Consider the following 23,354-nt stretch of genomic DNA (forward strand, 5'->3'; position numbering starts at 1 on the left):
GAATTAATTATGCACTCACTCTACATGCTTATGAACCAGCTTGCCTTTTCCCGTCCCACCAGCTGTTCATGCGATGAACCCCTGTGACCCCTGTGTCTATCGGTGTGAAGGAGGAAGCCCCAGAGTGAAGCAGCACAAGGTCATCACCACAGGGGCACAGTTTGCCATGACTCTGGACCACTGGTCCCGACCCCAAGAGACCCACTTCCTCAAACCTGACCCTAACTCCCATGCAGGGCTGGACCCCTGCTGGACCTCTCCACCTTAGGCCTTGTGGGTCTGACAGTGTCCAGCTCAGGGGGATGTCCCTGCCATGGGGTCATTTTGTTTCACTATCTACAAGGTCCTGCAGCTGCCTTGAGAAGGGCATAAGCTTGGTGGGGAGAAAGGGAGGCCTCTGTTGAGAGGAAGCCCCTTGGTAAATCTCAGGTGAAAATACCAGCTTTGGGAAAAAGAAGCCAGGAGCGGTAGCACTTTTGAAGGAGAAATGCTGACGAGTATAGAGGGAAACTCCGAGAGGTCATTTTGCCAGGTGAAGACCTGTGCTTGCCTTGCCTTTTGGCTCAGGAGGGCTCACATGCGCACGGCTTCCATAGAAACATCCCACTAACCGAATGAAGCGGTGTCTCTACCCAGCCCATTTTGCAAAGAGGACCGCTGTGGCCAGGCTCGCAGTCCCAGGTCCGCAGCCGAGCCAGAACAAGCAGGCACTCCCGGGCACGTCCAGCAGGTGGGGGTGAGCACGAAGGGACTGAACTCGGGGTGTCGCCTGCTTGGGTCCCGCCCTCAGATGCCGTCGGGACCCGCCTGCAGGGGAGGGCTGCGGGGCCAGTGGAGCAAAGAAGCCCAGCGCTGAACGCGGCACAGAGTGGATCGGGACGCAGCACGGAGCAGGGCACGGGTCATGGCTGTGTCCAGGGTCCTGTCCTGCCTGACAACAGCGGTGTTGATGGCGCTGGTGTCCCTGGTGGTGCTGGTGATGCTAGAGGCGCATTGCGCGGCCTGTGCGGGCATGGGCTCTTGCTACGACGGCGCGGGTCGTGCGCAGCGCTGTCTGCCTGAGTTCGAGAACGCGGCGTTCGGCCGACACGTCGAGGCCTCGCACACGTGCGGACGGCCCCCCGAGGACTTCTGCCCGCACGTGGGGACTCCTGGAGCCGGGCCACAGTGCCAGCGCTGCGACGACGCCGACCCCCAGCTCCGCCACGATGCTTCCTACCTCACAGACTTCCACAACCCCGATGACAGCACTTGGTGGCAGAGCCCGTCCATGGCCTTCGGGGTGCAGTATCCCACCTCAGTTAACCTTACCCTGCGCCTAGGTAAGCATGTGTCCCCTGACACCTTGTCTCCATCCCATGGAGGTCCTAGCAGAGGAGAACTATGCACCTGGGACAGGCTGCAGGACCCAGGACCTGCCGCCTCTGAGCTGCAGGAGACTAGCCCGAGGGACATCCCTAAGGGTTTCCGGGAGCAGAAAGCTCCCCCTCAGCTTTTCCAGAGCTGCGGAACTGGATGCAGCAACAATTCCCAGGAAGAACTGTTAGGGTAGTTGTGGGGTGGGGGAATGACACCTCCAGACTGACCTGGTCTAGGCAGGAACTCCTAATCTGGTCAGCTTCAAAGGCCCGGTGGACCTCCAAGGCTTTGAGCAGCCTGGGATGGGAGTTAGGGCAGCTGCCACCAAATGTGTGTTCTGTAGCACCCTGGACAGGACAGCTAATTTCTTCCCACCATGGGCTAGCCACCTGGGGCATTTTGCATGGCCCCTCTGCCTTGTGCCAGCCTGGACCAAGGTGTAGAAGCATTAGGCCCTTGGGGGTGGGAACCCAGGGCCCCACTTCCACCCTGAAGCTGGAATATTCTCTGCCCACTCAAAGTCCAGATAAGTCCATTGTCTTCCTTGGGTTCCTTGCTATGTCCCGGACACTGCAAATCTTCCAAAGCTTTGATAACTTGGATTTGGTATTTTCATAACTCATTTTGGCACTAACCCTGACCCGAGGCTATTTATAACTTTGGGTATCCCAATAAGAGCCAATATTCATAAATTTTGCTGCTGAAATCTCATTTGAGTACAGCCTACAGTCCCAGAATGAAGCCCGTTAGGTAAGCACTCCATCCCTTAGCTACAGACATCCTCATAATAATACCCCCGAGAAGTCCTGGATGCCAAACACACCTGGAGCCCCAGTTTGGATGACAGATGATGAACTATGTCTCTACCGAAAAACTGGAAACTCAGAGAGGTTAAGTGTTCTGTGCACAGACACACAGCTAGCTGCTAAATGATGCTCAGGACACAGACATTCCTGTGCAATGGAGATCAGGATATAAACTTGGCATTTGCAGTACCACTCATGACTAAGCTGGTTCTTCCTAGACAGGGTTGGCAAAGCCCTGGCAAGGGCTAGGAAATGGCCTTGTCCTCTGAAAGAGAGGCAGGAAGATATTTAACCCCTTTAGCAGCACAGGGAGGCACATTCCTCTAGCATCCCAAACCTGGTTCCCAGGGGTGAGGACGTGGACTCTCTGACTGTCTGGAGCAGGAGGTGGAACTTGGGTGAGGTGGGGTCTGCCCAGACACGAAGCAGGAAGCTAGGGGAGTTGGCTGATGGGGCTGGCAAGACCCCTAGGCCATGGAGGAATCTGGGAAGGGTGGGGGACTATGAGGGAGACACAGTGTTCCCTAACAAAGGCTGTCACACGTGCCCATGAAATCCAGATGCCACGGAGGGAGCTCAGGCCTCAGGCACCGGGGCGGAGGGATGGGGACAGAGTGGGAAGCCTTGTGTTTGCCTTAAGGGGCAGCCCTGTTTCATAGCAGTGCTTGTGCTATACCTGATAAACGCTCCTGCGATCTTTAGATGCCTCAACAAGCAGCCCCCAGGCACAGATCCTGGGCTGTGAATATGAGCAAAGCCTCCATACTCTCACACATGTACAAGGCACATGCATATGGTAGGCCCTCAGGGTAGCACCTGCTGGAAAGCACCCATCCCATTTGACAGCAAACGAAGCTCATAAGCAGAAAGAAGGTTAGAAGAGTTTGTACCATTACGAATGAATGAACGGACGAACGAATGAACGAATGACAGAGCCACACTGCATCCTGGGCACTGGGCCAGTTCAATGTTCTCACAATTGTTGGTTCTGAAAGCAAGATAGGGAAGTAGTCATACAATGATACTTTGGACTCAAGCATAGCGCAGCCACAACTGGGAAGTTGGGACTCCGTATTGCACCTCAGTTTCCCTGCCTGTACTGGGGGGACAAGAACAGGGCTGGGGAAGTAGCTCAGTTGGTAGAGTATTTGCCTAGCATACACAGGCCCTGGGTTCAATCCCCAGCACTAAATAATGCTGATAGAACTCAGAAAGTAGAGGCAGAAGAAACAGGAATAGGCTAGCCTTGCCCTGTCTCAAAACAAACAAATAAACACACACACACACACACACACACACACACACACACACTGCCTCTAAGGACGGGGATGCAGCCACAGGTGCTCAGGTTGGAGCCATCATGGCCCTCATGGATGAGCAGAAAGCCCTGGTGGCATCATATCAGGGAATAAGGGCTCACCTTGTTCCAAAAGACATCTGGACCCAGGGCCTGGTTGTGATGGCCCATTTGGGGGCCGAGTATCTTAATTTTGCTGCAGCTAAGTCATGGACTCATGATATCCAGGGATCAGGAGTCCCCTGGCCATTACCTGAGGTAGGCTGGTAACACCCGATCAGTCTTCTACTGCCCCTGTTTGCTGGGTCGCCCTCCCCTTTCATGAAGGCTCCTGAGAGGAGAAAGTAGGAGGCAGCTCTGGCCAGGGTCCCCTAGAGGGGATGGGAGTGAGAGGAGAGGAGGCGGAGGTCAACTAGAGACGGAGGTCACAGCGTTCCCAGCTCCCCGCAGCTCCTGACATCTGGTCCAAATCCTATCCCGCAGTTGCTATTGAGCCAGGCCTTCCTGTCTGTGATGAAAGGCCACAGTGGGGACGGTGGGGCTGGCTGCTCTCAGTGCTTCACTGAGGCCTGGAGAAGACAGCAGGGCTGGGGCGAGCGGTGGGTGGGGAGAGGAGGAAATAGAGGGCCATGGGGTGACAGACTGTTCAAGGACCAGAGAGTGACTGTGCCTGCACCAAGTACTCTCTGGCAAGCATCGGGGAGGGGGGGCAGAATTTCTTCTTCACATATGGGGAAACTGAGGCTCTGAGGATAAGGTCAGTTGTTCAGGGTCATATACAGCAAAGAATGGTTCCATTCCAGAGTGCCACTGTTTGCCCTTAGGTCAGATTAGAAGGGGCAGGCTGGCCTTGAGCTTCTGAGCCTCTGTCCTAGAAGAAACCAGTGTGGTGGCTCTTGGTGTCCTCTTGTCTTAGATTGTCAGGACTCTCCAGGACCATAGAAAAATGCAGCTGGGTCTCAAGCCCCCAAGCGGAGGGGGAAGTAGCCAGATAGGCCACTGTCACCTACCTGCCCAGTACTTAGGGAGCCTATGACTTTGGCTCTAGGTCATAAGAATACAGCTATGCCCATGACTGCAGGCCAGCCATACAACACTGTGGAAGAATCAGCTCTGAGAATACAAATGGGGCATAGAAGCCTCAGTTGGTGGAGGGGGGACATGGTCAGCACAGGCCTTCAAGGCCCAAAGGTGCTAAGAGTTAAGAAAAGTCAGAGTGCTCCAGGCCTAAGGGAGCAGATGGAGGCAGTTCCATAGATCTGGAACCCTCCAAGCCTAGATGGTCCCGGAGGAGGGAAGAGGACCATAGAGGTTAAGCAGCCACAGTGAAGGAAAGGCCTGGCTCGACTAGGAACTGGGCCAGGGATCCTGCTGTACCCGCAGTAGCCCCAAGGCTCCTGAATATCCCAAGCTTCAGCTCAGTTGTGCCTCCTATGGGGTGGGTGGTATGTTTGCCTTGGCTAGGGCTAGAGCCTGGGGACAGAGTCCTCAATCCACCTCCTCAGGGGATTTGGCTGGAATGGTAGGCCCCAGGCAGGTCAAGAGTCAAGGCAATGGTCTTGGATAGCCTCCCTCCACCCACAGAAGTGGCCCTGAGCCAAGCTAGCCCTGTCTCCATTCCTCAGGGCCTCCCACAATCATCTAGGAGTTGCAAAGGTGGAATGTTCTGCAGTGGGGAGGGAAGTGGCTTCCCAGACTCCCAGGACCCCTTTCCACCTAATCGGTTCTGACGACGGCCCTGGCTCTCTCGGGGCAACCGCAGCTCCTCTTTCCTTTCCTGTGGGGCCTTGATGTAAACACCCTCACTTCTACTCATTCACTTTCTCTTCTGAACTTCTGGTAACCCAGGCTAGCTCATAAGCCAGTGGGCTTCCACTGAGTGCCAGATCCCAAGCCCTGGAGATACGGCAGAGAAAGTGCCTGCACCCACTCATCTTAGGATGTCCTCCTTCAGGAGCTTCCTACCAGGCCTGCACTCTCCTGCCTTCCTACCTTGGCCCTGTGTGCTACCATCCACAGCTCTGAGCTGCCACAGTGTGGTTGAGGGTCCTTGTTTTCATAGCTTCACCCCACACGCAGCACCAGGCCTCCTGCTCAGGCTTCTTGGTCAATGTCAGTCAGTGAATACTCAAAACGACTAAACAGTGGCTGAAGTTCATTTGCCAGCCTGCTGTTTAAGAGCCTTGCAGACATCTGATCTCTTCAGCTTCTAGTTGTTATGCCCATTTTTGCAGACAGGGAAACTGAGGCACAATGCTGACCTACCCAGTTATCAAGAGAAAAGTCAGACATTTGACCAGTGCGTCTCTGGCACCCAGTGTCCTCTGCAGGAGCAAGGGAAGGAGCAGGTAGAGAAATGTTGAGTGAAGGTTGGCCCTTCTAGAGGCATTGGTGAGTGTTCTGAAACTCCTCCCTGCCTGGCCCTGGCCCTTCTGAGGTCAGTCAGCTCTTACCCCACCTCATGACATGACTTCACCTGCTGGAATCATGATCCACCTCTGAGATGACCCCCCACCCCCTTGCCCAAAGGAACCACTCATCTTGACCCAGCTCTCCACCCAAGCCCTAGACTGGACCATTTAAGCAGCTTCCAAGCACCATTTGGTCCTTGGACCTCATGCCAGGGCCCGGGAGCAAAGACCCCCCCCCCCCCCCCCGCAGTGCTCTGAGAGCCTTCCAACAGTCAGTTGCAGTACAGCTCAGCTGCATGGGGACCATCTCCACAGTGCAGTGTTAAGGAGCCCAGAAATGAAGCAGTGCTATGTGCTACTTACAACAGGAGCGAACTCTGAGGCTGTTAGCTAGTCACAAGGGTATACGTGCTTCATGCTTCTACTTCTAGATGGTTCCTAGAGCTGTCAAATTCATAGAGGCAGAAAGTAGACAGCTGGGAAGGAGATGGAAAGCAAGTGTTTAAGTGGACAATGTCGGTGACTGCATAACAGCATGTAGGTGCTTAATACCATGGGCTGCACACTCAGAAATAGCTAAGGGCATATGTTCTGTTTTATGTACTTTCCTTAAAGAACCCCCCCCACTCCCCATATACTTAGGCAAGTATTTCTCAAGTCAACACCCTCTTCAGTCCCAAGACTTACTGTTTGCCAGAGTGTTCAATCACTCCCTGGATTCCTGTTAGCCCTTCTCCCCGCCATTCCCTCTGCCCTTCCTCTGTTTATTTCGTGTGTTTATTTATGTTCGGCTGTGGTTTGGAATGCCCATCCCCCTTTCTTGCAGACTTGTACTCTGTAGACGCCAGTGATCACAGCTGGGACCGGGCCTCAGAATGCTTCTTGACACAAACCTTATGCAATCGCCAATCAGAGAAAACCTGTTTCCTCTCCCAAGCTAGACAACACTTGACAATCTTGACATGCGTTAGGTGTGGTGCTGGGGTGGGAGGGTGGGTGTGGGGCCAGGGCTGATTCAGTCTGGTTCCTGTGGCCGGTGGATTGTGATCAGAGGGACCCCAGTTCTTCACAGGGGTTCCAAATGCCTAGGGCTGCCAAAAGCTAGCTTGGGAAATGAAGGACTTGACTGTGGATGTCAGGACTTGGGGCTCAGGCCTGAGAACACTCTTGCACTGGAAGTGGCTCCCAGTGGCGGGTATCAGTCTGGCCTGTCCATGTGTTCCAACTCAAATCTTGCTGCCCCCTCTGGTGCCCCACCCACCCCACCCCTCCTGGATCCCCAGATGGCTGTAATTAGTGTTTGTTTTGTTTCCATCTTCCCAAAATAAGCCTGGCCTACCCACCAGGTCAGCACCGGATGCAGAGCAGCTCGGTTTATGGCAGTTCCATGTCTGGATGGACTTTACATCCCAGCTGGTGGGGCAGATGTGTCTTAGCACCTGGCGCTTGGCTCAGGTGGCCCTTGCCATGGCAGCCACTGCATCTGTAGTCACCAAAGCCTGGAGGGCAAATTTCTGCATCTCCATGATCATCTATATTCCTTTCCTAGAAGCCCTGTCTCCCTGGGCACCTAGGGAGCCCAGTGGAAGGGTAGCTGTCTCTGCATAGCCTTTTTGAGGACCTGAGAAACCAAGAGAGATCCTACTGTTTAATGTGTGGAGTTGGGACCCCTTCTCTCCGAGCTGCAGGCTTCTCATTAGTGGAATGCATACCATAATGAGACTCAGGGTCTCAGACAGACAGTGTGCAGGTGTGCTCGACTGGCACATAGTAGGTGCTCAATGCAATGGGCTGGGCTAAGATGCATGGAAGGTAGTCAGGGAGTTGGGGAAAACAGCATTCTAGGTGGAGGGACAGTATACTGGGTGGCCTAGAGCTAAGGAACAAAACCATCACCCTGGAACCTCTCTGGCCCCCAGAGCTTACAGGAGCCTAGGTGGCTGTGGTTTCATGCTTGTCACTATATTCCTCTCCCAGCTTTCCAGGCTGCCTTCCTTACAGAGCAGGCTGGAGTTGCTCTTCTAATTAACTCTCCAAAAAACCATCCCGCTGGGCCCCTGTGATGTTGCCTCAGCAGCTCTCACCTCCTGGTTTGGCAAGGAAGGAGCCATGATGTTCCCCAGTGCAGAAGCCTTGCTTGCTTGCATGCAATCCCTGTGACCCTCTTTTTCTGAGGGCAGCCTCCCTGCCAGCCACCTTTGAAGTGTCTCCTGGCTTCCTCCTGGGAGGTGTCTGACTGCTCACTGTTTACCTACCAGGCCTGCAGCACCTGTGTCCACCCCAGTGCATGCACATCTGGGCACATCTGGGCCTGGTGTTCAACTGGGGAGCTAGCCAGGCACTGCCTGACCCCACCTAGGCCCCTGCACCCTCTCGTGAAGGACTCAGAAACCTGGTGCCAACTGTGCTGCCACGGAACATTAGAAAACATCTTAAAACGGAACCTGGCAAGGCGGTTGCTTTTTAAAAAGTTTTGTAAAGCTGGGTTTTCTCCAATTTTAAATTAGAACAAGCTTCAGGAAAGAAAATTGGGAAAAACAGAGGGAAACTGAAGGAGGAACAGTTGTGCTGAGTTCCGAGGACAAACATGCTCGCCAATTAGACGGCTGTCTTTGGGGCCCATGCCTTTTGTTTGGTTTTTCTGAGACAGTCCCTGGCAGCCCAGCAGGCCCTGAACTCACTCTATAGCCAAGGACGGCTTTGAACTCCTGATTCTCCTGCCTCTACCTCCCAAGTGCTGAGATGACAGGCATGTACCACACACCTGACTGGAACATAGACTTTTAATTTGTTTTTTTCAAATCATTTCTGTGCATGTTTTCTCTGTGTGTGTGCATGAGGTCAACTTAGGGTGTTGTTCCTTAGTTGCCATCTACTTTGTTTCTTGAGACAGGGACTCTCAGAGGGCTTGGCGCTCATGGATTCAGGTAAGCTGGCTGGCCAGTGGGCCCTGGGATGATCTGTGCCTACCCCCACATCTGCTTACAGGCACACATCCTAATACCCAGTTCTTTATGCTAAGAATTCCAACTCAGGTCCCCATGCTTGTGGGGCACACACTTTACCAAGCGAGCTGCCTCACCAGGTCTGCTGCTCGTTGTTAGGTTCTCCTTTTATGACCTTGCACAGTACCTAGTGTCTTTTTCCCTTTCACCGTTTTGACTCTGACTTTCCCGGGTGTCTTCGACTCTGCTGTCTGTCATTGGCTTTGGTCACTGTGGGAACTGCTGTCCTGTAGATCCCTTTAGCTATGTCTTCAGATCCCCAATTTTTCCAAGTCTATAAAATGCCTTGATGGTTGGTCTGTGCTTTTAGGCCATGACCCCCCACCGACGAAGGCTTCTTTTGTCAGTTGCTGGGAATATTCCTGCGGCTTCTCATCCCTGTCACCAAACTGCTTTCCCAAAGGGACAATATATTTACCCTAAATTTTTCTTTTGTTGTGGTGAAATACACATAGCTTATGATTGGCTCCTCTTTCAAGTCTGTGCAATTGGGGTCACAAACCCATTCCCCCTGTTCTGAAGCTGTGCCGAGGGCTTTCAACTTAAGAAACAGAATGGACTGCCCTCCTCCATCCCAGCAGCCCCTTACAAAATGTACAATCTTTTAACTATGTTTATTTTACTGTCTAATTGTGTGTATGTCTGTGTGTTGGTATATACACAGGAGTGGAGCTGCTGAGGAGGCCAGAGAGGATGTCAGGCCCCTGGGAGCTAGAGTTGCAGGTAGTTGTGAGCAGGGAACTCCTGTACTCTGTAAGAGCTGCAACCAGCCCCTGTACTGCCCATGTGTGTGGTGTGTATTAGGTGTGTGTGTGTGTGTGTGTGTGGTGTATGTGTGTGGTGTGTATGTGGTGTGTGTGTGTAGTGTGTGTGTATGTGTGATGTGTGTAGTGTGTGTATGTGGTGTGTGTAGTGTGTGGTATGTGTGTATATGTATGATGTATGTGTGGTGTATGTGGTATGTGTGTGTGATTTGTGTATGAAGTGTGGGTAAATGTGTGTGGTGTGTGTGGTATGTGTTTGTGTGGTGTGTGTGTGTGTGTGTGGTATCTGTGTTTATGTGTATGGTGTGTGTGTGTATGTGTAGTGTGTGCGTATGTGTGGTGTGTGTGTTTGTGTGTGGTGTGTATGTGTGCAGTGTGTGTGTATGTGTGCAGTATTGTGTGTGTGTGTATGTGTGCACGCACACACATGTATGCATGCAGAAGCCAAAGAAGGTCAGCAAGTGTCTTCCTGTATCACTTCCTACCTTGTTGCCTTTTGACAGGGTCTCTCACTGAACTGGAAGCTTGCTGTCTGGGCTTGGCTGGCACAAAGCTCTTGGGGTCTTTGCCCTCCCCAACTCCTACGCAGTCCATTCTGGGGTTACGGGTACATGCAGCAGTACTTGACTTTACTGGGAGCTGAGATTTGAAATTGAGTCTTCATGCTAGCCAAATAGGTGCTGCTATCCATTAAGCTATCCTCCAGTCCCTCCCCTCCCCCCGCACTGTCTGTCTCTGTGCGTGTGATTCAAGGCATGTCTGTAGTGTTCATCTGTCTGTGACACACTTCTTCTATTTAGCACCACACCCTCAGGGCTTGTCTGTATGTTAGGCCCAAGGGTCAAGTTGCCCCACTTTTCCAAGTTGAACATCTGCCCTTTGCATGGCTGGGCCAGATGGGCCAGTCTGATATGGGCTGGACTGTTTCTTCCTCTTGGTTGTCCTGAACAGTGGGCGCTGTGAACACAGATATGTGTGTGTCTTCTGTGATGCCTGCCTTCAGGCTTTAAAGGATACACCACACTGGGCATGCTGGGTTGTAGGGTAAGGCTGGCTCCTGTTATCCACAATGGTGGCATTTTTGTTTTGTTTTGCTTTTTGTTTTTTGAGACAGGGCTTCTCTGTGTAGCCCTGGCTGTCCTGGAACTCACTTTGTAGAACAGGCTGGTCTCAGACTCAGAGATCTGCCTGCCTGTGCCTCCCAAGTGCTGGGATTAAAGGCGTGAGCCACCACAGCCTGGCCAATGGTGACATTTTTTAAAAATTTACCATCATCAGTGCACAGAGTGGCTTATTATTGCTTGGTGTGTGTGTAGTATATGTGTGTGTGTGTGTCTCAGTTCAGTAGGACAATGCTTGCTTAGCTGACATGAAGTGCTGGCTTTGCATTCTATCACTAGAAAATAAAAGCAAACAGATTCATGAATACCATGGAGTCAATTGTAGGACTTTTCTTCAGCCCCCCAAAATCCTGTGTCTGGTAGGTGTCATTCCACTTATCCCAAAGTCTCACCCTGACGTCCAACCACTGCTAGTCTACTTCCTGTCTGTGGCTTTGCTATTTCCGGGCGCTCAGAGTAAGTGAGGTCATCTGTCAGAGCCTTCTGTTTTGGTAGCATCAGCATCACCCATGGCTGGGAGGCACATCAAGACTTCACTCCTAGCCTGGCGATGGTGGTGCACGCCTTTAATCCCAGGCAGAGACAGGCAGATCTCTGTGAGTTGGAGGCCAGCCTGGTCTCCAGAGCGAGTGCCAGGATAGGCTCCAAAGCTACACAGAGAAACCCTGTCTCGAAAATAAAAACAAAACAAAACAAAACAAAACAAAACAAAAAAACCTTCACTCCTTGTAGTAAAGCACACCTGTTGACAGGCATTGGGCTGTTCTTAGTACTGCTGTGGACATGCACACCTGAGTCCTTGTGGGTCACGTGTTTTTGTGTTGTTCTTGGCCATCTGCCTGTGACTGGAATTCTTGGGTTGTATACCAATCCTGTTCAGAATGCTGACATGACACCAGCTTGCTTCCCAAAGTGCCATTTCCACTCATAACACCAGTTGTCCGGGCTTCACTCACCACACACCCTCTATGGTACTTAGTGCTAGTCTTTATTTTAATTAATCAATTGATTGATTAATGTATTTAATCTATTTCTTGAGCAAAAAAAGACACTGCCAGTCAGGGTATAATGGCTCAGATTCCCACACAAAGGGATGAGTTGAGATACATAACAGTCGGGCAAGTAACTGGGAGCCTGCTGGAATTGCCCTTCCCATGTTCCACTGACAAGCATCAGCAATCGATGGTGGCACTCCCACCCACAGCTCCAGGGAGTTTCTACCAGGCAGCCATCCTGCTACCCACCCCCCGCCAACCCCGTTCCAGGGCTGTGTACCTGTTCCCCTCTATAAGATGGTCTGCATCTGCCTGGCTGCAGGGAAGGCCTACGAGATCACCTATGTGAGGTTGAAGTTCCATACCAGTCGCCCCGAGAGTTTTGCCATCTACAAGCGCACACACACCAGTGGACCCTGGGAGCCCTACCAGTACTACAGTGCCTCCTGCCAGAAAACCTATGGCCGTCCTGAGGGCCACTACCTGTGGCCGGGTGAAGATGAGAGGGTGGCCTTCTGCACCTCTGAGTTCAGCGACATCTCCCCTTTGAATGGGGGCAACGTTGCCTTCTCCACTCTGGAGGGTCGGCCCAGTGCCTACAGCTTTGAGGAGAGCCCTGTGCTACAGGTCAGAGGACAACAGGGCCTGAGGGATGGGGCAGGCCTGGGATGGGGACAGTAGGCAAGCCAGAAGAGCTAGGACCTGAGAGACCCTTGGGACCTCTGGTTGTCATACCCTAGAATCCTGTCATCTTTTGTGGGTACTTGGTTTTTATTTTTACTTTTTATTTTATTTATTTATTTGTTTATTTGTTTTGTTTTGTTTTTTGAGACAGGGTTTCAATGTATAGCCCCGACTGTACTAGAACTCACTCTGTAGACCAGGCTGGCCTTGAACTCAGAAATCTTCCTGCCTCTGTTGGGATTAAAGGTGTACCCCACCACTGCCCAGCTACTCATTTACTTATTTGTTTTTATTTTAATAGAAGAGAGCCGGTGTTGCCCATACTCTTGGAATGCCAGCATCTAACAGGTTGAAGCAGGAAAGCTCTTGAGTGGCAGATGCCTTGCAGCCTGCCTGTTTCTCTTAGCTGTGCCTGGTGTGAGGCTGCCTAAGGGATAATGTGTTCTACTTGGTGGCACAGTCACAGGACTTCCACTGGTGAATCATTTTGTGTCCCCACCCAGACCTTGGCTCCCTGGTCCTCGGAGGCTTCAGAATCTCCAGGGGCCCTTTCTGAGAACCCAGAGTCCCAGGCTATAGTGTGGCTTGGAGACACCATGTTTACCCAGCATGCACAGGGGCCCAGAATCACAAACAAGAAGAAATGCAGGGGTTCCAAACTGCATAGCTCAATGGATAGAGCACTTGCCTAGCATGAAGGAAGTCCTGGGTTCCATCCCTGCACCACATAGTCTGGGTGTGGTGGTGCACACAAGTGTACCTAGCGTTTGGGAGGTGGAGACAGAAGGGTTGGGAATTCTGGCCATCTTGGGTTACATGTGAGGCTAGTCTGGGATGAATGCAACCCTGTCAAAAGAAGAATAAAAGGGTTGCGGGGGAGAAGAAGGGGGGAGGTAGACTTCAGCTGCACCCCGACCTCACAGTCAGACCTGCCTTCAGCAGACCCCTGAAAACACGGTGACCTTTGCAAATCCAAGCCCCGGGTGACTCCAAGAGTGACAGGGACCCGCAGCCTCAATGCTGTACAGAGTTCTCAGGACTGAGTCCTGCTGGGGTGAGGAGCAACTGTGCCAGGAGCTCATTTTCCATCCTGACGGCCTGATTGCTAAGCCAGGGGCTCCTGGGCTGAATTAAAATGTTGATTAATATTCAGCCGGAGCCGCCTCTGATTATAACAGCAGGCGGATGGAAATGTCACTCTCCACGTGCATCCCCCACTTCCTCACCACGCGCTTCCACGGGGAAGCTGCTCATCCAGCCCGTGATCAGCAAGTATTTATCAAGTGTCTGCTATGTGCCAGGCAGAGCCCAGGGGCTCTGGCTTGTGCAACTCATGTTCTGGGGTGTCAGCCTACATGTGAGGAGCTACAGGGAGAAAGCAGAGCAGGAAAGAAAGCAGGAAACCTGCATACCAGAATCTCAGATGGGCTGCCTCAGCCACTGTACACACACACACACACACACACACACACACTCTTACTTCTATGCAGATGCCAGGCCCTACACCAGTGGTTGGCATTGCCACCTCCTCCTCACACCCTCAGGGGGCCACTAACATGGCTGCATTTTACAGATGGGGAAACAGAGGCACCAAGGCATTGGGGCTTGTCACCACAGTTGTCCAGTCAGCAAGGGGCCCAGCCCCAAGACTGACCCAGGCATCCTGATTACTGGCCTCTCCTCAGGATCTGTGCCAACCAGGCTTGTCCCTGTGCCCCAGGACCATACCCACTTTCTGGGGACCAGGGGGTAGGGTTTCCCAGTGGAGCAGGCCAGGATCATTTGCTGATGGTGTCCCTGTCCCCTTCCCCAGGAGTGGGTCACCAGCACTGAGCTCCTGATCTCTCTGGATCGGCTTAACACATTTGGGGATGACATCTTCAAGGACCCTAGGGTGCTCCAGTCTTACTACTACGCTGTGTCTGACTTCTCTGTGGGCGGCAGGTAGGCTGCAAGCAGGGCACAGAGGCAGGGGGAGGCCAAGGGAGCAGACCCCATACCTCAGGTCTGAGAGCCACAGAGCTGGTAAGGTGCCTGGGGTGATCCAAATGAGAAGGAATGAACAGGACCCAGCCCCCTGCCTGCATTTGCAGCCTTGCTGCTGGCTCCATTCTGCCTCTGCAGACTGCCTCCAACATGTCCCCACATCACGTAGCCCTCACTAGGAAATGAGAAGAGACAGTAAGTCCCTAGCCCAGGCCTGTGGTGTAGATGACACGAATCCAGTGGCTCTCAATAAATACATCAGTGTACCCCAGAATAAAAGCCCAGAGTGATCTCAGACTCAGCTCTGCAGAACAAATGATGGGGAGATGCAGGGCAGGCCACACAGAAGCCTCCATGACTTGGAAAGCTGAGCTTGAGGGAGGAGAAGGCTGTGAGGCTGGAGTGAGGGCAGAGCCATGGGCAGAGTTAATCCACATCCCTGTCACTGGGGAGCCATCGGAGGCCTCAGATTGTCAAAACACTCAACACCCAGTCATTAATTGATTTCCCCACTGCTGTGAAAAGACACTTGACAAAGGCAACTCAAGGAAGGGAAGATGTATTTTGGCTCACCAAAGTACAATTTGGGGGTCCAGTCTGTCGTGATGGGACAGCATGATAGCGGGAAGTGAAGCAGAGACACGAAGGCTGGCTCAGCTGGCTCAGCTTCTGCTTTTATCCACTGTGGGACCCCAGCCCAGGCATGGTGCTGCCTACATTCAGGCTGGGCGTCCTTACTCAGTTAACTCTCATCTAGAAATTCCCCCTGGGGCACGCCCACAGGTTTGTCTCCTGAGGTGATTCTAGGTTCTGTCAAGTTGACAATGAGACACCACTCATTGGTATAACAGTGTGAGAAAGGGCGAGGTGAGGAAGGAGGCAGCCCCTGAAGGAGACAAGGATCTGGGACCATGCAGGCACTGCTGGGGCAAGGAGCCTGGGCTGACAGTTAACTAAACTGAGAAAGTAGCTCAAAGTGTGAGTGATAGGCTGTGGATGTAGGCAGTGGTAAGGATGGCCCCCAGGTGCTGTTAACCATGGGGGAAGGCAGGGAAGATCTCACACTCAATAGCTGGCACTTTGAGATGACCCTGGTCAGGAACTCCAAATGACCCCCGCCCCTCCCAGACTTGTAAGTCCTGTCAAAGCTCCCACCAGGACTCCAAAGGTGGTCGTGACCTCCATCTGCTATGCCTATTGTCGGGGCCTGCAGGCCAGAGCACATCTGGGTCCCAGCTGTGGGACCCAGACCACCCTCGGCTCCACAGCTGGCTGTGAAAGCTGCCTTCAGGAAGGAACAGCACCTTCCCTTGAGTCAGAAGGATTCATGGGAGAGTGGGACGCTTGCAGCACCCTCTCAGGGATGGAGAAGTCACTCATGAGTTCCATAGCCCCATCTTCTAAGACTGTTGGACTCAACCCTCCCGGCAACAGTGGGGGTATTGCTGCCCACCCCAAGCCCATGAGCAAACAGTACTATACCCATGGGTCCTCAAATTAGAGATGGCACTGAGGACCCTGGAAGTGGCCAGTCATCATCACTGCCCTCTGAGGACAGAGGGAGGGTGGGACTTGACTTTGGGGAGCCAGAATGGGCTCTGGCTTTCAGCTCTGCCCCCTTGGGTCTGCCACTGTTGTGTCCTGAGCCTGCTTCACCAGCTGTAAGCTGGGGTATGAAGTCCTTCCCACATTCAAAGACTAGAGCAATGTCTGGAGCAGTTTGCTTTGTCTAGGGGTCAGTCATCACCCAGCACTTCACACTGCCCACCCCACAAAGCACTTCCTGATTCTTGCTGGGTTCACCCATCTCCTGCCCTTGTGGGTGCCATGGGAACATAGGTCCAGGGCTGCCTACTAAGGCTCAGACTCTGGGGTCTTCTTGGGAGCTGACCCTGAACAGGGCACTTCTTTCTTGCCCTTTTAGACACAATTGCAGAATTACCTGAGATAACTTTAGTCCGCTAAGAACTGACCCTGTGACTACTTGTCCACCCCCACCAGGAGACTGAATTGGCTTCTCCCTGGGTCCCAAGACCTCTGAGTTGAGACTCCTCCCAGACAGAGACCTTCTGTGGCAGCCACTTACTATCTGGCAGCCATGGATGGATGACCTTCCAGGCCTCAGTTTCTTAGTCTGCTCAACGGGGACAGCAGTAGGCTGGTGAAGACAGTGTGCTGATAAGTTAGTGTTTTTGTCAACACAACACAGGCTAAAGTTGCTTGGGAAGAGGAAACCTCAACTGAGAAAATATCAGACTGCCTATAGGCAAGTCTCTGAGACATTTTCTTGATTGATGTGGGAGAGCCCAGCCCACTGTGGGTGGTGCCATCCCCTGGACAGGTGGCCCTGGGTTCAATAAGAAAGCAGGCTTGACAATCCACGGGGAGCAATTCTGTAAGCAGCACCCTCCATGGTTTTTGCTTCAGTTCCTGCCCCTAGGTTCCCTCCCTGACTTCCCTTCAGTAGACTGTAGTGGGGATGTGTAAGATGAAATAAACCTTTCCTCCCCAAGTTGCATTTGGTCATGGTGTTTACCACAGCAATAGGAAGCAGACCGGGAGAGCAGGTTCATTCCATCGAGCATTTGGGAACCCCAGTGCTCTCTTTACCACAACCACCAGGTGTAGTCAGGCTCAGGGATGCCCACACTTGGCTGTGCCTGACAGTGAATCCCTGGCTTCTCCCAGTGTCTGTGGCAACTGTCTCCAGGCCCTCTCTCTCGGTGCTTCCCTCAGGTGCAAGTGCAATGGTCATGCCAGTGAGTGCGGCCCCAATGAGGCTGGTCAGCTGGCTTGCCACTGCCAGCACAACACCACGGGTGTGGACTGCGAGCGCTGTCTACCCTTCTTCCAGGACCGTCCATGGGCCCGTGGCACTGCAGAGGATGCCAACGAGTGTCTACGTGAGTGTCCCTCAGGCAGCAGGCTAGTGATGCTGGCCGGAAAACAACCCCCAAACCTCACAGCAGGGCCTGTTCCTGGGTGGGCCTGGCACGCATTGTGGGGCCCTCAGCCATAGAGGAGAGATGAAGGGTGCTGAGGGAAGTACTTGAGCATCAATCCTCCCTCACAGACAAGTCCACCCAGAGAGGCGCCTGTGGTAGGAGGGCAGGAAGGTCCCCAAGCTAGACTTAACCCTTTGTTTTAACTGTTCCAACCCTAGCAGCTAATGAAATCCAGTCTCCTCACCCTTACCCACAGGGTTCTGACCCACCCACCCCAGCCTTTCCCACAGTCCCTCACAGTCCCCGGAGTCCTTTGATGTTCCATCTGTGTGTGGTGTGGCTCTGCTTGCCTAACCTCAAAGACACACTGGTGAAGGGAGGAAGGGCCCTGGAACCTTCTACAGGGACAGTGGGAAGGGAGGAGCCTTCCCGGTGGGTGTACCGGCCACCCCAGCATCCTGCTTCCCTTGTCCTGCCCTTCACAGTCCTTGCTCTGCTTCGGGCTTCATGTGTGCAGTGTCCGGAGCCAGTGCAAAAGTCCACATACAGCCTCTTAGCTGGCCTCCTGGACCTGGGCCATGGTCTGCCAGGGCTCGGGTGGGGAGGAGTCCGATTTTTTCTTAGGACAGCTTTTTCCTGTCTGCAATAGCTGCCCCAGGGGGCGAACGCAGTCCTCTTGACTTGCTGGCCTGCTTCCCCCAGGCTCCCTGCTCGGGCCAAGTCTGTGCCTGTCTGTACATGGTGGGGTGCTGAAGACCAGACTGCCTCCTGCCATGACCGAATTTCTGTCTTCACAGTCACCAGCCTGGAAGATGTAATTTCATCCCTGACCCCTCACCTCTGACTCCTAGCCCAGACAACCTCTGAGCCCCAGATTCTTTGCCTTTCACACCTCTGTAGTCCCTCTTGTCTCTGTGCAGCCCTGCCACCTCTCCTCTGGATGCTGTCATTGTCACTCTCCTCTCCTCTGTCTCGAGCCTCCTCCACCTGCAGTGAAGGGTCTCCAAAGAGTGCAAATACATTTATACCCTCTGCTAATCACACCCCGCCACCTCCCTGAAGCTCCAGGCTCCCAGCCTCCTGGCCCCTGTTTCCCAGTCGCCTTGACATCACCCCCTCACCTCACAGTACCCCAACCCCTGCCCATCATACGCATGCTGCCACAGCCAGCCTCTTGGCACACACGCACGCACGCACGCACGCACGCGCACACACACACACACACACACACACACACACACTCACGCATGCACGCACGCACACACGAGCACACACACACACACACGCACGCACATACGCACGAGCACACACACGCACGCACTCACGCGCGCATACACACACACACACACGCACACACACACACGCGCACGCGCACACACGCGCACACATGCGCGCGCGCGTGCACACACACACACACACGCACGCACGCACACACACACACACACGCACACACACGCACACACACGCACACATGCACGCACACACACACACATATGCACACACACACACACGCGCGCGCGCACACACACACACACACACACACACACACACACACACACACACCAAGCAGACAAGGCTTCTCTGATCCAGACATCATCCTCCTGGCTAGGATGCACTTCCTGCTCCGTCATCTTCCCCTGTCCCAACACCTTTCTGACTCCCTCCAGGAAAACACTTATTTTGGAGCCCACCTAGTTCTTAAGGAGCAAACTGTTTGGGAATATCAGATACCTGGGCTCTGTGTACTTGGTCATGCCGAGCCTGAAAGCCATCCTGGACTCTGGCCCTTCGTGTTAGTCAGTTTCCCATTGCTATTACCAAACGCCTGGCACAGTAGTATAAGGAAAGAAAGGTTTGTTTGGCTTGAAGTTACGGTCCTCTCAGGATGGTGACAGGCATGTGGGGCAGCTGGTCACATCGAATCTGCAGCCAGGAAGCAGAGAGCTTAATGATGCTGATCAGCTTGCTTCCAAACTCCTTTCTCAGTCCAGGCCCCCAGCCCAGGGATGGTGCCATCCATACCTAACATGGGTCTTTCTTGTAGAAACTTCTGAGAGGTTTGTGTCCTCAGTGATTCTCAATCCTGTTGAGTTGATAAGATTAACCAAGCATGCCCATCTTTGAGGTGTCTGATCCAGAGAGCAGAACCCCTCCCCCAGAAGAGCCAGTCACTCACACAGACAGCCCTCCATCTCTCACAGCCTGCAACTGTAGTGGGCACTCCGAGGAGTGCACATTTGACAGGGAGCTCTTTCGGAGCACGGGACATGGTGGGCACTGTCGTCACTGCCGTGACCACACAGCCGGGCCACACTGTGAGCACTGCGAGAGGAACTATTATAGATGGGCCCCGACAACTCCATGCCAGCCCTGTGACTGCCACCCAGCAGGTGAGTGGCCCCAGCTCCACCCTTCCCCATCTCCTATCTCCTCCTGCCTCCATTGTCCCATGTTTCTCCTCCCCAGGCTCCCTGAGTCTCCAGTGCGACCACTCAGGCACCTGCTCCTGCAGGCCGACAGTGACGGGTTGGAAGTGTGACCGTTGTAGGCCTGGGTTCCACTCCCTCAGTGAGGGCGGCTGCAGGTAAGGATGTGGGGACAGGTGACAGGTGTCGACTATGCTGTGTGTTTGTGCTAAATAAAATGTGGAAGGGACAGAATTCCAGCTGTCCCCACTCTGCACCCTCACCTTACACGTTCTCACCCTGCAGCTACCAGGTCCCAGCATTATGAGAAGGAGCTGGGGACACGAAAAGAACTAACCTGCCCACTGGGGGTGGGGGTGGGTGAAGGCCTGGGAGGCCCACTTGGTGTGAGAGGGACTGAGTCTCAGGTTGAGCCTGAGACCTGATGAGTGAGGGACACAGAGAGACTCCGAGTGGGGGTACCACCAAGGCCGAGGCAAGGGTCAGGGGAGGCTCAGGCCTGGAAGAAGAGGGTCTGGTACAGAGGGGGCAGCAGTAAGGTTGGTCCTGAAGAGGGAGGAAGGAAACAGACAAATTCCAGAGCCCAAGCCTGTGGTGACAGAGACTGAGGAGGAGGAAGTGATGGAGGCTAGTCCTCCTGGCAGAGGGCCAGGTGGAAGCTGGGCAGGGAGCCAGGCATTATATACATATTTGGAGTGCGTGGTACCCAGCCATGAAGAGAGAGACCGGCAATCTGCCACAGGCTGGATCTTACAAGAGGGGCCAGACATATTTACTGGTAGTTCACGATGGACTCCACAGTGAGCAATACTGCAAATTCTGAAGCACTTGGTGAGTGTAGTCTTACAGATCGTAGGCTGGCCTTGAAATCACTACAGCCAGGAATGACCTCCTGCTGGAATTAGAAATGTGTACCACCGTGGCCAGTTTTATGTGGTGCTGGGGAGTGAACTTAGGGCTTCATGTGTGCTAGATAAGCACTATACTGTCCCCCGGAAGCACTTTTAAATGGACTTGTCAGGGCTGAGGAGATAGCTCAGTTGGTAAAGGTCTTGCTGAGCAAGTGGGAGGATGTGAGTTCGGACCTCCAGCCCCCGTGTAAAAACCACAAAATCCCGGGGCAACATCGCACATCTGTAAGCCCAGTGCTGAAGGCTGGAAGGCAGGCAAAGACAAGTGGATCACAGGAGGCTGCAGCCAACCAGTCTTGCCAAATTGGTGAGCCCCAGGTTCAGTGAGAGACCCTGTCTCAAATATAAGGTGGAGCACAAGAAAGCTAACTTCAACCTATAACCTCCATATATACACGCACACATTCCCGTGTGCACATGTACACATGCAGGAAAAAAATGAATGAACTTGGCTCAGATAAATAACAACAGTGTCCCCATACATTTGAAAGGCAGGTGAGGCTTGCTGGGTAGACATGGTGGCACAGAAATGCCCACTCAAGCCAGGGCCAGGACTCAATGGTGGAGTAAGTGCCTGCTTAGTGTACAGAAGGCTCTGGATTCCATCCCCAGCACAACAACAAACAAAAACCAATCCTGGGCCTGAACCGGCTGCTTCCCAGATCTTGGGCTTGGGACCTTTGCACATGCTGTTCCTCTCCTAGAGCATGTTCCTTGCTTGCCCTGCCTCCTCTGCCTGTGTCTCACAGCTAAGGCATTGCCCCCTCGAGAACTCCCTGCCATTCTCCTAAGGCTGGACCAGATGCACCTCCCCAGTACTGTCTCACCAGTGTCCATCTCCTTCACAGCACATCCCACAGGGCAGGGCCACTGCTTGTCGGCTCTCACTGCACCCTGAGGTTCATGAGAACAGGAGCCGTGTCTTACCAGATGATGTGTGGGTGGATGGATGGAATGGATGGGTGGATGAGTGGAGGTGAGTAAACGATGAACAGCAGGCTGGACGGATGGATGGAGGCAGGTGGATAGATGCATGAGAGATTGGGCAGAAGGGTGAGCTAAGGGATAGAAGGGTGAGTGGATGGATGGATGGATGGATGGGTGGATGGATGGATGGATGGACAGATGGATGCACTAATGGAGGGGCAAGAGCATGGATGATGGATGGATGGATAGATGGACAAATGGAGGTCTGAATAGATAGGTGGAAGTGGGCAGATGGTAAGTGATAACATGGTGATGGACAGACAGACAGACAGACAGACAGACAGACGGACAGACGGACAGACGGACAGATGGATGGATGCACCAATCCAGTGGGAAGGGTGGGTAGTAGGGGCAGGGAGTCTTTGCATGGGTAGGTGAGGCACTTCCTAGTAAAGTGGGAACAGTGAGTGACACCTAGTACAGTCTCTTGGACAGTCCTATCCCTCAGGAGCAGGGAAGGCATAAAGAATTCTTCTGAGGACGGAATGGTCCACTATGGAGTTGATTAATAGACATTTGTTTCCTCGGTTTCTTCGGCAGACCCTGTACCTGCAATGTTGCTGGCAGCTTGGACACTTGTGACCCCCACAGTGGGAACTGCCCCTGCAAAGAGAATGTAGAAGGCAGCCTGTGTGACAGGTGGGTGTGCTGCTCTACAAAGAGCTACCATACGTGATCCCCAAGCTGTGTAGTAAAGGGGGAGGCAGTGCAGAGTCCTCAGAGTTGGGCAAGCCTGCCACCCCATGCTCCTTCTGGAACCCTAGGGCCTGCTACTCAGGAAGGTAGCCAAAGGGGCACTGCTTGTATTGTGATCCAACAACACTGAGGGTTTATTAGCTGAGGAAATATGACATCGCTTCAAGATCAGATTCCTGGAAAGAAAACTCTGAGCAGGTAGGAAGAGCGTGTCTAATCATTTTTCAGCTCTTCCGCCTCACACCCGTGGTAAATGGAGAGTTGTCACAGCCCTCCCATCTCACACCAGTGGCAGACATCACTAATGGAAAGCTATCACAGCCCTCCCATCTCACACCAGTGGCAGACATTAGTAATGGAACACAACAATCTTAACCTGAGATCTTCTCAATGCCTTTGCTCCAAGAAGCCCCTACCAACTGACCTAAGACAAGAGTCATCCCTGCCCTGTGTGAAAGGGCTAAAGGAGACAATCCACAGAAACCTCAAAGTTGGAACTATTTGAATAACAAAATTAATAAAGATACAATTGCTTTATGACCCTAAGAATGGGGCAGATATCTGTAATGCCAGTACATGATTGGATAAATAAACAGATAATGACACTGGGGCAAATCTTCCTTCAGAATTCTAAATGATGGAGTGGGTGGAGTGGGAGTCGGGCTAGAAGTGGCACACAGCAATGACTGTGCTGCCAACAGCAACCATGAACACTCATGGTCCCAGAACAGGCATTTGCATAGCCTCAAGATTCAGCTCTGGAAATAGTTACTAATTACAAAGGTGGTTTTCGAGTGTGTTGCAAGCAAGTTGTCTGATACTTTTCTCCTCCTGGAAGGTTTTTTGTTGTTGTTGTTGTTGTTGTTAATTGTTTTGTGGAGTTTTGTGCTTTGTTTTTGAGGCAGGTTCTCACTGTGCAGCCCAGGCTAGCCCCACACTCTGAGAGATCTGCCTGCCTCTG

The 23,354-nt window shown here is 53.0% G+C and overlaps 1 protein-coding gene across 1 annotated transcript in view; it reads left to right on the forward strand.

Annotated features, from left to right (window-relative positions):
- The first annotated feature begins 904 nt into the window (after nt 1–904).
- Nucleotides 905–23,354, forward strand: part of Lamc3 (laminin subunit gamma 3) — a 58,904-nt gene continuing 36,454 nt past the window's right edge. Inside the window, exons 1-7 of the mRNA XM_027423866.2 lie at nt 905–1,322; nt 12,081–12,385; nt 14,256–14,386; nt 17,165–17,331; nt 19,575–19,763; nt 19,840–19,957; nt 22,238–22,336. Of these exons, the coding sequence (XP_027279667.1) occupies nt 905–1,322; nt 12,081–12,385; nt 14,256–14,386; nt 17,165–17,331; nt 19,575–19,763; nt 19,840–19,957; nt 22,238–22,336 (1,427 nt within the window). The remainder of the gene's footprint in view (nt 1,323–12,080; nt 12,386–14,255; nt 14,387–17,164; nt 17,332–19,574; nt 19,764–19,839; nt 19,958–22,237; nt 22,337–23,354) is intronic.

The sequence above is a fragment of the Cricetulus griseus genome, chromosome 6, assembly GCF_003668045.3.
Source record: "Cricetulus griseus strain 17A/GY chromosome 6, alternate assembly CriGri-PICRH-1.0, whole genome shotgun sequence".
In the NCBI taxonomy this organism is placed as follows: domain Eukaryota; kingdom Metazoa; phylum Chordata; class Mammalia; order Rodentia; family Cricetidae; genus Cricetulus; species Cricetulus griseus.